At 38.5% G+C, this 15061-nt stretch overlaps 1 protein-coding gene across 1 annotated transcript in view; it reads left to right on the forward strand.

Annotated features, from left to right (window-relative positions):
- The first annotated feature begins 9818 nt into the window (after positions 1-9818).
- The window catches only part of LOC137422689 (inactive carboxypeptidase-like protein X2), a 145254-nt gene continuing 140011 nt past the window's right edge, over positions 9819-15061 (forward strand). Inside the window, exons 1-5 of the mRNA XM_078772881.1 lie at positions 9819-9940; positions 10045-10202; positions 13924-14033; positions 14156-14295; positions 14419-14507. Coding sequence (XP_078629007.1) covers positions 9819-9940; positions 10045-10202; positions 13924-14033; positions 14156-14295; positions 14419-14507 — 619 coding nt within the window. The remainder of the gene's footprint in view (positions 9941-10044; positions 10203-13923; positions 14034-14155; positions 14296-14418; positions 14508-15061) is intronic.

Here is a 15061-nt window from a genome sequence, read left to right on the forward strand (position 1 = left end):
AATTGAGCTCAGGTGCATCCAATTACCTTTGATCATCCTTCAGATGTCTCTACAACATGATTGGAGTTCACTTCAATTGATTCAATGGCCAATTCAATTGATTTGACATGATTTAGAAAGAAACACACCTTTCTATATGAGGAACCAACAGTTGACAGTGCATGTCAGAGCAGAAACTCTACCATGAAGTCCAAGGAACTGTCTGTAGAACTCGAGATATAATCGAGATATAATTGTGAGGAGGCAAAGATTTGGGGAAGGGTATAAACCAATTTCTAGTGTGCTGAAAATTCCAAAGAGCACAGTGAGCTCCATCATTAGGGCATGGAAATAATATGGAACTACCCAGACTCTTCCTCGAGCTGGCCGTCCGAGCAAACTGAGCAACCGGGCAAGAAGGACCTTTGTCAGGCAGGTGAACAAGGACCCAATGACCACTCTGACCGAACTACAGAGTTCTTTGGATGAGATGGGAGAACCTGCCAGAAGGATAACAGTCTCTGCAGCGCTTCACAAATATAGGCTTTATGGGAGAGTGGCCAAACGGAAGCAACTCCTGAGAAAAAAGCACGCGACAGCACACCTGAAATTTGCAAAAAGGCACGTGAAAGACTCTTTGAGAGCATGAGACAAAATATTCTGTGGTCTGGTGAGATGAACATTTAATTATTTGGCCTGAAAACAAAGCGCTACGTCTGGTGGAAACCAAGCACAGCTCATCACCCTTCTAACACTATCCCTATCATGAAGCATGGTGGTGGCAGCATCATGCTATGGGGATGCTTTTCAGTGGCAGGGACTGGGAGACTTGTAAGGATAGAGGGAACAATGAATGGAGCCAAATACAGTCAAACCTTGAGAAAAACCTGTTTCAGAGTGCAAAAGACCTTAGATTGCGGCAAAGATTTTCGTTCTAACAGGACAATGACCCTATGCATACAGCCAAACCAACACTGGAATGGCTTCAGAACAAGAAAGTGAAAGTCCTTGAGTGGCCCAGCCAAAGCCCAGAATCGAATCCCATTGAGAATCTGTGGAAAGACTTGAAAATTGCTTTTCACCACCACTCCCCATCCAACTTGACAGAGCTTGAGCAAATCTCCAAGGAATAATGTGAGAAACTCCCCAAATCCAGATGTGCAAAGCTGATACAGACATACCCAAGAATACTCGAAGCTGCAAGCACTGCCAAAGGCACTTCTATGAAGTATTGACTCAAGGGATGAATCCTTACGTAAATTAGATATTTCTGTATTTCATTTTGAATTATTTTGTTAAAATAAAATAAAAATCCACTCAGATATTATTGGGTATTATGTGTAGATCAGTGACAAAAATATATATATTTTAATTAATTTTAAATTTAGGCTGTAACACCAACATGTGAAAAAGGTCAAGGGGTGTGAATACTTTCTGAAGGCACTGTATGCTGTAAATAGATATCCTCAAGTAACACTAAAAATGGCAAGATTGGTTCTATAATTGTCAATCATTAGGTAAACCATTTCTTTCATATTGAATGTGATTCTAATTATAACATAAGTTAATTTTTTTTTAATCTCACTATGAAAGACCATTGTATGTTGTACTGCATAATTACACATGTAAGGGGTCCTGGGTTGGCTCAACTGACTGATGTTCCATAGTGTAATTTGACGATTGCAGACCCGACTGGGGGAAACAACGGCAAACTTCCCAGTGTATTCCATCTCCAGAGAAGCTGCTTTGGCAACATTATCCTACTCAGGAGATGATACTTGAACTTGCCATGGGGCAGGTAACTGATGATGAATTAGGTAAGAAATATGACGGTTTAAAGAACGAATTAAAACCCAAAAATAAAGTAAAACTGACACCCATCAGTGAAAAGCAAACGAACATGAATATTAAGAGGAAGGCTGAACTTTCCAGAGACAACAAATAAGACCAGCAGTATAAGGAGGGGTCTGAATGTGTCAGGATGTGATGTCAGAAGCCGTAAAGTGAAAAAAAGAAACCATAAAAGGCAGAAAGCATTTTGAAAAAAAAGAGGGGAAGATGCTTTGAAACGACTTTGGTCTTTTTTATTTAATCGAGGAGAGACTGGTGAGTTAGTGCCATATGGGAGAAGCAGATTTCATAAGACACCTGGTTAAAGCTTTGTAGAAGAGTTAGGAGCTGGAATCTGTTAAGAAGAGGCTGAGTTCAATCAATGATGGTTGGCCTCATGGCGTTCCCATCTGAACCCTGCAACTCACGGTCGAGAAGCGAGGTTCAAATCCCATATGTGTTTGTCTGTTGTCTGCCCATGTCCTTGCAATTCATGTGAAAGTACACTGATGTCCATCGCCAACCAGGGTACAAGTTGTTCAAAACATAAGAGGAGTTGGAAGTTAAACTCGAAACAAGGATTGGTTCTGAAGGCTCGGTCGAGCTCAAAGTCGAAGACCACGGAGCAAGAGGACATGCGGGAGCCTCTGTGTGCTGAGCCTATATGACAACCGGTCCCTCGTCCACTGAACTCTTGTTGCGAGTGTTGGTTGTGAGGGCCCAACAAACCTTAGAGTGTTTCGGTGGTGGAATGGTTAGCATGTCCGCTCTTAGTCTGGGAGGTCTGCAGTTCTAACTCTGGCCTTGCCCAAGACTTTAAAAATGGGACAAGCTTCTTCCTTGGTTGATGCTCATCATTTGAAAAGGATAGAGCACGGACCATCATAGACTGGAAACAATTGGGTAGGTATGATGGGCCCACTGACCTCTTCCTGCGTTGAAGTTCCATGTAAGGGATCTCATATTATTCTTATGGGAGGATTGTGATATGGGTGATCCAACGTGTTCCCAATCCCCATGCACTATGTGTGAAACTCTGTGATCAGACTTGGGGATTCCAACTTCTTTATGGAAGTGAAGCATCATCAGGGATGCCTGGTGAACGAGCGCCATTTTGTGTAACATTTAAAAGGTGCAAAAGTTACGTATTAATATTAAAAGAGTACCGATGATGATTAACTTGGCTGCCTTGTAATGTGAATGCAATTACGCATAAATGATGGACTGGAAAGTGTATGCAAGAGGGTATCCCAATCTAAGAAAATTCAAGTAAAACATATCGACCTCAATGAATGAAAAAGCCATGACAGAACACTAGGTTTGCCCTACGTTGAGTAATACCTGTATGTCTTGTCACGGTGTTGAGTAGTTCTTATTCTTCATTGCAGTAGCAGAATGACTTGGCTAGAGTCGCTAAGCCCGTAACTCTAGATTTTGCATGGAAAACCTGGATCCACGACACCAGACTGTACATGTATGTATACACCAACAATTAGGCCTAGTATAACACTTGTATAACACAATAACACAATAACACTCTAAGGTTTATTGGGCCCTCACAACCAACACTCGCAATAACAATAACACAATAACACAATTGTATAACACAATTATACATTGTCACTATCTAGCGACTAGAAATGAAGTACAGTTAAGTCCAAGTACATGCAGCCACACTTACATCTATTGTAAATTTCTTCAACATAGACTTTTTAGGACTTTCACTCTCCTTTAACCCTCTGGACTTGGCATTATAAGGCAATTTCATATATCATTACAACATATAAGGGTAAGGCTTGCAAAGACTGTTCTGTTCCTCATCTTCTTTGCCACCTGTTCAGAGCTTCCAACATATGCCTTCAGTTTTGTAAGTTGTCAGATTTATTAATTTATTTATTCCCCCTATTTATTTGATCTTAGACACTCTTCCAGATAATATTATTATTATTAACTTATTTATTAATTACCTTAATAGTAAATTTTGAACGAAATTCCACTTATGCATTGGAAAAAAGGATATTATAAAAGAAAAAAATAATAATAAAAAATAATAATGTAATGTAAAATAAAATAATACAAATAATAATATAAAAAATAAACAATAAGAAAAATAAATAATAGAATAAGATAAAAATAATAATAAAAAATAAAAAATAATAAAAAATAATAATGTAATGTAAAATAAAATAAAATAATACAAATAATAATATAAAAAATAAACAATAAGAAAAATAAATAATAGAATAAGATAAAAATAATAATAAAAAATAAATAGTAATAAAAAAAAATAATCTAATGTAAAATAAAATAAAATATACAATAATAAAAATAAATAATATAAGATAAAAATAATAAAAAATAAATAATAATAAAAAAATTAAAATGATAGTAAAAAATAAATTTGCTGCAGCTGTTACACTGAATACATTTGATGGACACACAAACAATGCCAGACATTCCTATTATCATGATTTGGAGTACAGTGCAAGCAAATGTCATGGGCGGTCAATTGTTGCAGCATCTTCATGTCGGTTTGAATCCCGACCCAGCTATAAATTGTCATCCCGGTGTTTCACAGGCAGGATGATTCACCGACGGACATTAACCGGGCGTCCCGCCTGCCCACATTATTTGTTGGACGTTGAAGATCCCACAGTGTCCTTTACGAAGAGTATGTGAGCAATCGCCAACACCATGAACAAATTACAAATGCTGCCTTAACCTACAGAGGGCATTACATCAGCGCATTGCACAGTCGCACCCTCACCACTGATGCTACCCGCATCCTTGTGCTGCATGCGAAACAACAAGAACATCTTCATGTCATGGTGATGGTGGCCTTACTTTTCAGCAAATTCCAATGCAATTATTGAGCAAAGTAATTAATTAGTATAGATGCTTTTCAATCTTTGCTTATATTATATCCAGAAGTGGAGCCGCGCTGCACTGTTACATTCCTTTAATCAACTAGATCACACATACTCGTAAAAAGCCATGGAGAAAAAGCAATAAGAGAAGGATTAAGCACCAAATAAAATCAGATCGAGTCTCTCCTGGATTTTGTAAATCTAAAGGTCTCAACATTATTGGCACCTGCTGCACCCAGACTAAAGCACGAGCCCTGTTTCTCTCACATTGCAGGCAATCACCTCTCCTCCGAGCTCCCAGTGCTATCCCAGACATTCGACCCTCCCGAGCTCCTTACTGTGTTACCACTGCTTGGCAAATCGAGCAAGATCTTGGAAAATTGAGACCATATTGGGAACTTAAAAAAAAGCCCACAAAAATGGCCAAATGTTAGAAATATTTGCTGCACTGCCACAATTTTATTTTTAAAAGTAGACTTTAGTGTTTTTTAATGGGATTTTTTCACAATTTTATATTTAAAAGTATACTTTAGAGTGTTTTTTTAAAATGGGATTTTTTTACAATTTTAATTTTTAAAAGTAGACTTTAGAGTGTTTTTTAATGGGATTTTTTCACAATTTTATATTTAAAAGTATACTTTAGTGTTTTTTAATGGGATTTTTTCACAATTTTATATTTAAAAGTATACTTTAGAGTGTTTTTTAATGGGATTTTTTCACAATTTTATATTTAAAAGTATACTTTAGTGTTTTTTTAAAATGGGATTTTTTTACAATTTTATTTTTAAAAGTAGACTTTTGAGTTTGTTTTTTTAATGGGATTTTTTTACTATTTTATTTTTAAAAGTAGATTTTTGAGTGTTTTTTTTAAATGAGATTTTTTACAATTTTATTTTTAAAAGTAGACTTTTGAGTGTTTTAATAAATGCGATTTTTTTACAATTTTATTATTAAAAGTAGACTTTTGAGTGTTTTTTTAATGGATTTTTTTTACAATTTCATTTTAAAAAGTAGACTTTTGAGTGTTTTTTTATAATTTAATTTTTAAAAGTAGACTTTTGAGTGTTTTTATGTGATTTTTTTATACAATTTAATTTTTAAAAGTAGACTTTTGAGTGTTTTTTTATAATTTAATTTTTAAAAGTATACTTTAGTGTTTTTTTTAAATGGGATTTTTTTACAATTTTATTTTTAAAAGTAGACTTTTGAGTGTTTTTTATAATTTAATTTTTAAAAGTAGACTTTTGAGTGTTTTTTAACGAGGTTTTTTTTACAATTTTATTTGTCCTTGTTTTTGTGCGATTATGCAATTTGTTTTGACTTTTTGCCCAAGGCTCGCCATGCGCCCTGTAGACTATGGCCCGAGTCTCACCATAGTCTACAGGGCTCATAGCCTGTAGTAGCTGGCCATTGCGTCTACATTGCACATAATCTACTCCTCTTTGGTCACGAGGCAATGTATATAGGATCCGCCTAAAACCTATAGCACAGAGAGATTTCTTGATAACTCGATGCAACTTACTGAGTTAAGAAGGGATTTGAAATTATCTACATTAGCTTGGAAAATCTTGGAAAATTTCAGGTGCTCATGTTGGAATTTCGTTCTTTCGAGAGGTAACACTGGCTCTTTAGAGAGGTAACGCATGCATGCCCTCCTCTAGTAACCCCCATGGTTATGAAAAAAGGAGAAAGTAAAAAATGTAATCCTTAAGCTTTAGGATTTATCTGTACAACACTCTCGTGCCCTCAGGTAAGATTCCTTTGGCATCACATGACTTTTCAAGTTAGGTAATTGTCTCATGCTACAAGCGATTTTTGAAATTTGCCTCCGATATATAATCATCAAGCGCTTATTATTAACAACAATGCTTGATGAAGCTGTTTAAGATGTTATTGCAGTAATTGCATAATTTGTTAGATTGATACAGAAGCATAAATATGACCAGCAATTTAGTAGTTAAGAAACAACTGTGTATCGATGTCGAATGGATTTCATCAGAGCAATTCCAGAGTTATTTAAAATCCAAAATTTTCACAGCATCCAATACAAGAACCAGACATCCGCAAAATCCACATTTCGTCATACAAAGACTTCAGAACCTTCACTTTATATACAATAGGAGTGCCTCACTTCGCTTGGATGATGGATTTAATGAAAAGACAGAATGTTGTACTTCACAAACATATTACATGTACATCTGAGATTACCTGATAATTGCATATATATTCCCCATCCAAAACCATGATCTTTTATAACCCCGATAAACCCCTCCCCTCCCCCCACCCCCACCACACCTTCAAATTTCCAGTTTTTCCTTCCTAAGAGTTTACTTGTGTATCCATTTTGTCCACCCCATGCGTCCTCCTTTACCCCTCATTCCTTCCCACACCCGTTATTTGTCCACGTCCCTCCATTTTGTCCTTCAACCCAGCTGTTGATGTTCCTCAACCAACCTCCCCCCCCCCCCCCCCCCCACTCTCTATTGTCAGACCGTCTCCCCCGGTTTTGCAATCACACTGTGTTTGTGTGTGTGTGTGTGTGTGTGTGTGTGTGTGTGTCCGGGCCATATCATTTTTACAATTTGAGCCTTTGTCATCAAATTTTCAATGAAGCTTTATTATGAGACGACTAAAGAGAAGACAAATTCCGAATTTTGTCAAAACGTTAAAAGGTCAAAGGTCAACGTCACCTAAAATCATCAATTTTCATCCAATTGTCCTGAAATTTCAATTTCCATTTGAGCCTTGTTATTTAATTTTCAACAAAGCTTAATTTTGATAATATGGAGGAGAAAAATTAATACTTTGGTCAAAAGGTAAAAAAGGTCAGTGTCAGATAAAATCATCAATTTTCATGCAATTCTCCTGGAATTTTAAGAATTTGCATATTGGGTCAATGAATTGCTTCACCAATCAAAAGCTTGAAGCTGATTGTTTTGTTGTTGTTGTTTGAGAATTAGATCAAAATGTCAAAGGTCAACGTTGCAAAAAAAAGTCCATTTTCATCCGAATGTTTTGAAATTTGATCAGGGTTTGTACATTGGGTTACTGAAGCATATTGCTTTTGAGGTCAAAAGGTCGATGTCGCCTAAAACCTCCAATGATTACCCTCGCCTGAGCAGAGGATATTGCATTTGAGTCCGTTTGTCTGATTGTCCGCACAGAATAAATATGATTTTCTCTGCAAACGTTGGTCCAATTGACAGGAAATTTTCACCATAGGTGCACCTCCACCTGTATAATTTTTTAATGATAATTATGACGTCATAGGTCATGTGGTTCGGCTGCCATCTTGGAAAATACGAAAAAATCTGCACCTCTATTTCTCCAAAAGCACTGCATAAATTTTTTTTAGACATGGGTCAATGTAAAGAACTCTCCATGGGGAATAAAATATATCAATGATGATGTCATAGGTGCCTCCAATATGACGTCATAATTCGGACAAGTACAAAACTTCATCTGATCAAGATGAAATTTCTTGAGCATCATCTAGGGATAAATTGGGGGAGAAAAACATGATGACGTCATCGGTCACGTGGTTCGGCCGCCATATTTGTTTTAAAACAAAAGCCTTAAAAACCATTGAAAACACATGCTGGTGAGGGTTTGCAATCGCTGATTGCCCTTTCTAGTTCCTTTTGTTTTGTTGCATACTGATCCGTTCAAGCTGCACGTTCCATCTATTCCACGAGCCTTGACTGCATACAAAAAATTTTTTTATGAATGTCTATGAGGATGTAAAATTAAGTAAAACAAAAAAAATGATCTTTTATAATACATAATTGTTGATGTTGTGGCTGTGGTTGTTGTTTATGTGCTCCATCCATGTACTTTTATATCTATATATATATATATATATATATATATATACATATATATATATATATATATATATATATATATATATATATATATATATATATATATATATATATATAAAAGAAAGTTTTTGTTTGTTTGTTTGTTTATTTGTCTGCATGTGCTGATGTCCTGAACGGTGAAAGATAGGAGGAAACCACTGAAACAAAAAATGTCAGGATGGGCCCCGGGAAGGTTATAGGCTACGTGGCGAGGCCAGTTGAGGCCCACCTCGGCCAGGCTGGGCCCATTTCGCAATTAAAAGTTGAGCTGAATTATAGTAGTCAATCTTCAACGGCCGCGAGTAAAAGCTGAATTATAGTAGTAAATTCATTCAAAAAAAACCAAAAATGTCGGGACGGGCCCCGGGAAGGTTATAGGCTAGGTGGCGAGGCCGGTCGAGGCCGCCTCGGCCGGGCTGGGCCCATTTCGCAATTAAACGCTGAGCTGAATTATAGTAGTCAATCTTCTATGGCCGTGAGTAAAAGCTGAATTATAGTAGTAAATTCATTCAAAAAGAACCCGGGCAACGCCGGGTGCATTCGGCTGGTATTTTATAAATTGCTTCAGGAAGTATTAAATTATACTGTATTAATTTTTGTGTCCTTCCCTGTCCTAAACTCTAAAGGGTTCCTGCTGTTATACAATAATGAATGTTATCGTTGGTACAGCTACATTAAGCTCCTATTACGCTTCTTCTTCGTCTTCCCTCCCAGAAAGAGGGGATTTCAAAACAGGCATCCCAGGCAAGCATTTCAAAACAGTAATACAATGATTAAATGCGCACAAAATGTTGCTCCAAGTAAATCGGTTATTAGTTTTCCAACGGTACCATTGTTGTTTTCTACAACAGAATGAAGCCACACATAAAAAAACACATCCCTTTAGTAACACAAGATGAAGAAATAATCTGCAATGATCGATATCTGATTATTTTATCATCAAATACTGACAACGCATATTTTCAATAATTAATGAGCAGCACCTGTGCCATATCTGATCTGTGCGTTTTAATGAAGCTTTAAATCAATCTTTGTTCTCTCTTCTTAACAAAAAATACCAAAAGCTATTAATAACAGACCACTCACCCAGAGGGATTCGCCCTTATTAGAGCCACCTGTGAAAGCCACGAGTCACTTTCTTGCTGACATCAAAGAAACCCCAAAGAAACCTCGTAGTGATACAGAACTTGAAATGAGGAGAGATTGCAGCGTTTGGGAGAAAAACCATCTTGAGCTCCTCTTTATTTAAAAAAAAGTTATAGGAAACGGCGTGGTCGAGATGTTTGGATATAATGAAGGTCGCTACACCATCATCCTCCTCATCGCATTTATTTATACTCAAGGGCAGGAGAACCGAACTCCAGCGAGTCAGGATGAACCAGGCGACAGACTTTCCCAAAGGTGAGTGCATAAGTTAAAATACCTGATTCTAAGTTCATGCTGGAAGATGTTTATACTTAGCAACTGTATTGTGGAGAATTTCATGCTCGTGTCTGAAAATCCAGAAAACCACGAGGAAACGACTTGGAAGAGCGAATGAAAGGAGATAAGCGAACAGACGGCGTCAATGGAGGCACAATCAACGAATTAATGAAACTGAAGACATTTTTAGGTTCCAATAAGGCCTCACCTACACTCAAGAAACCAAAGGTAGAAATGAAAGGTGAGTTTATTACAGGGTAGTGAAAATATCAGGGATATGGTGTTTGTACATTTGGGGATACGACAGGTGCCGACGTCGAGCACTTACCTTTGAGCTGTCTCGTCTGAGGTCTATTCCCGACCTGATGATAAAATCTCGAATTGGTGCTTCACAGGTAAAATGATGCTTCACACAGTGCGATGTGCGTTGGATAAACGTTACGATAGACTTTAAGCCTGGTATCCTGTCTACTAGAATTAGTTGGTGGACGTTGAAGATCCAACGGTGTCTTTGTATGAAGAGTACATGAGTTATCGCTGACGCACCAAATCAATTACAAATCCCTTATAAAACTGCGGATATCACGTGGTCTTGTCTTGTGAGATATTCCTCGACATCTGGCTGGACTCGTGCTTACTATTGTCGACATTACATTATTAACAAGAAAGAGCAATCAGAGATTGCAGACCATCGCCAGGATGTGTTTTTAGTGGTTTATAAGACTGTTGTGTTAAAACAAATATGGCGACCAAACAACGTCACCGATGACATCTTTTTTTTCACTCCACCAATTTATCCCTAGATGACGCTCAATAAATTTCATCTTCATCAGATGAAGTTTTGTACTTGTCGATATATGACGTCATAATGGAGGAACCTATGACATCATCGTTAACATATGTTATTCCCCATAGAGAGTTCTTTACAATGAGCCACGTCTCAATTTTTTTCTATGCAGCACTTTCGGAGATATAGAGGTGCAAAGTTTTTCGGTTTTTCCAAGATGGCGCCCGTACTACGTGACGTATAACGTCATAATTTTCATTAAAAAATTATACAGGAGGCGGAACACCTATGGTGAAAATTTCCTGTCAATCGGATCAACGGTTGCAGAGAAAATCATATTTATTCTGTGCGGACAAAAAGACAAAACAACAGACAGACAAATGAAAAATTGTGGTCAGAGACCGAGGACTTGCCGGAATGCACTTTTTTATCGGCCATTTTGGATCAAAATGGCAGGAAATCTATGCATGTATATACGCTAAACAATGGAAGGTAACTGAGCCAACACACCCGTTTATATAAATCGTTTAAATAATCATTTGCGCCTCCCTCCAGAAGCCCTGCCATCCGGGCGGGTACCGTTGCTAGTAATATATAATGGCGATACAACAATTTTTACCGCTTTGCTTTGAAGAACGGGAATGAAGGGGGAGGAGCGTGTTAATATGTGTGGTTGAAGGCTTTGGGTGGTTGAGGGGGCTTGAAGCCAGATTTTTATCTTACAGCCGCCATGTTGGTGCTCGCCGTCACTGCGATGTGAAGCGAAAGACGCCTCAGAGCTGTCACATTCACAATCGCTATGTCGTATGTACTCCCGATACATGTTTTCTTCATTGTAAAAACCACCAAGTCAACAGTTAAAAGGATGTTCAGCCGATAGGTGTTACGGCCTTGGCAAGATCGATGGAGACAGCGATCTGTTAGCTTATACACCTCCCAAATAGCTATGTGGAATTCCCTCATGTAGAGATTAAACTCACGTCATTTGAACTTTGGCAGAGGTCATTATTTACTTTTATTGATGTTTATATACGAATCAAAGAAGATAATTGGTTTTGGGTTGTCCTTTCCGCATATCTCGTGGGATTGTGAGTTGGAGAGACGACCATGATGGCGGGTACCGTTGCAAGTTAGCAAAAAACGATTTTCACGTGTTGGGTGACCTTGAGCTTGACCTTGGGCCTAGAGAGTTAAAGATTGGGCACAGTCTATTCCAGGGCAATGCAAATATGTGTGTAAAGTATTGGGATGCTATGTGCAACAATGTAGACGTAGTACTGCACACAAACAGACAGACAAACAGACAAACCAACCAACCAACATACTTTCCGGAATCTATTCCGCCAAGTAGCAAACAGACAAACGGACTCAAATGCAATAACCTCTCCTTTGTCGAGGGTAATTACTTGCTACCTCAGGGTGTGGTTGCACAGCCAGGTGTTCTCATGTGACGTGTGAACGGTCCTCTTCGGCCACGAAGGGAAACCACAAACAAGAAGGTGTTTGGGTTCAACAGAGGAAGCTGGATAGTTCGCCATTGAAATCCATGGTATGGGTTTCATCCTTGATAGTGTTCGATTAAACTGTAAATTTCCCTTCTGATGAGTACCAGAAATGGTGCAGGCCGACAGCTTGGCTGTCCATTCCTGATCTAGGTTGAGGATATTAATTATTCCATCACTGTATCTGGAAAATGGGTAAGCCACTTTGGTCTGGTTCCCTGAAAAATTGGGTTAAATTGTATAATCAGCATTAATGCCATTAGTTGGGTGTTTTTGGGACTGGATATGGAAAAGACATGATGGACCAAACGCCTTTCACCGAAAGCATAATAACCTTATAAATGATAGTTAATTACACATCGTCTTGATGAACCAGGTGACATGTTGTGGGCATGCTGTATAGGGGATAACTTTAAATAATATAGTGATAATTATTTCCCATAATGCATGTATAAGAATAAGCATGAGGTAATTTTATTTGATACAGGATATGCGTCATTTTACGTGTACAAAGCTGGGATCTTTCTTCCCTCCAAGTGTGTGTCCAAAACTGCCATACCTTGATACCATTTAAATGTTCTTTCCTTTGTAATCTGTCTTTTATATCCTTTGAAACGTTCTGACAGGCCATCAGGCACCAAGTTCAGGCAGGAATGCCACCAATATGTTAAACGAGCTCCATACCATCTGGGTGAAAGTTCAGAAAGGTTTTACTTGTCCACAGACTAAGCCTCTGACCAATAACAGCCGAGAGGGGAGGAGTTAGTGACATCACCGATGCAGGTTAGGACACAAGCTATAAAAGAGGTGGTACGGACCATGACCAACGAAGCCTAGAGACCTCAGAGGAAGCTACACGTGGACAGCAGGGGAGTTTCCTCCACGGAGCGAGCATTTACTGCCACTGCCTTCAGCCACATCCCTAATGCAGGCCATGCCCACTTTCCCCTCGAGTTGGTTTCGGTTTGTGGTACAAACAGCTCCTGCCAGGCCATGTCTCCAACTGGACAAAGCTGCTTCCTGCATAGATGCAATCTGCAGTATTTCTGTCCTGTCATTATCTTGTTGATTTACTGATGTGTGTCTGTCTAAGGCCGAAAGGCTTAAATAGATAAGGATCTCAATTTGTTAGCTGACTTGTGGGCATATATTTGGTAGTAGTGGGGATTAATGGCATTGTCTCTCCGTTTTGTATTCTGTCCCATGTTCCTTCAATACACTTGGTCTCTGGGTTATTTTGAGTGTTCTGACAGATTGGGTTTGGGCGATTATCACCCAGTAAATGACCATGCCTGCTTCCAGGAATTTCGCTCGGATTGCTAATTAGTGTAATCTGACATATCATACCAATTATCACATCACCTGATTGGCTCGGGTGTTCTACTGGAGCAGGTATTGCTGTAAAAGGCCTGTAATCTGGATTGGAGTACCCAAATCAGTTGACCATCATGACTGCTTTGACGCCGTTCATCAGAATTCAGGCCGGGCAACTGGGGTGAACCCGACAGTTACAACAATTTCAACACTGTAGATAAACATATGAAGGAGACCAGTTTCTCCAAATAAATGTATGTTTTCCTTAGATAGTGTACTCCCAGTTGTGAAGTCTCTAAACCTGATAAATGTTCACAGCAAAGAGTAACTCGGTTGCTATCCCCTTTATATCTGACAAGCTTGTCCTCCCTTGAGACTGGAGTCTTTGGGAGTGGAGGATTTCCAGATGGAGGCGTCTTCAGCACAAAGGTTTGGGCTTGGAGCTCATCGGGGGAGACTGAATATTCAGGTAACTTGGAGCAAGACCCTTCTAACAACCTTTCTACATCATGACAACTTCTAATAGATCATACTAACAACCTCGCTGATTTTTAATTTGTGCAACAAATCATCAACCCATTATTACTACAGGCTGGCATTCTTGAAGAAGATGAGTTTGCCGGTGCTTGGTGTGCTGCGCACCGCGATCGCTCGCAGTGGTTACAAGTGGACGCTCAACATCTCACTCTATTCACAGGGATCATCACTCAAGGGCGCAATTCCTTGTGGGCGTGAGTTCAATACAAGGCCTGATAAAGTTCTTAAGTATTTCCTCATTTCCTTCCTCCATATCTCGTACAGTAGAAGTATTGCATTTTCCTCTTTCTCATTCAGTATACATGCTTGTGTTTTAGAACAGATTGGGTCACTCAGTATATGGTTTCCTTCAGCAATGACACCCAGTCTTGGATCAACTACCGGAATGAAACTGATGACGTGGTTAGTATTACATCATAATACGTATACATGCTGTGACGGATATATGTATGTATATTAGGATGGCCCTTAAACGGGGTGAAAATTTTAAAATGTTAATTTGAATGTTCTCATGGGCTAAATGTGATTCATTTGGGATACAAACACTGCAGTCAAAATTTCATACAAGTCTGTTTATATTTAGAGGTAGTTCAGGCACCTTCAAGAATCAAGATTTTATACATAGAGAGCACACAACAAAATATACTAATGTACAAATACACTTCTTAAAGTTCTTTTCATTTTACATTCTATTTAACATTCCTGATGTTATTATATTTCCTGATGTTATTATATTAGTTTCTAGTCAAGGAAAGTTCTCACCAACATAAGTCATATCATTGCTGCCTGATTTTAGCCAATGTTGCTTTCCGACAGTCGGGATAAGTACGGCGGTGTTCAGACACGACCTGAAGTAAGAATTGGAGTTGCTCCTCATCCTTGGTAAGGAGCCGGTTGTAACTTTTCATGAGGGCCACATCTCGTTCAGAGTGGTCATTTACGACCTTCAACTCCCTGATC

The sequence above is a fragment of the Myxine glutinosa genome, chromosome 2 (assembly GCF_964187855.1).
Source record: "Myxine glutinosa chromosome 2, kmMyxGlut1.1, whole genome shotgun sequence".
NCBI classification, from domain to species: Eukaryota; Metazoa; Chordata; class Myxini; order Myxiniformes; family Myxinidae; genus Myxine; species Myxine glutinosa.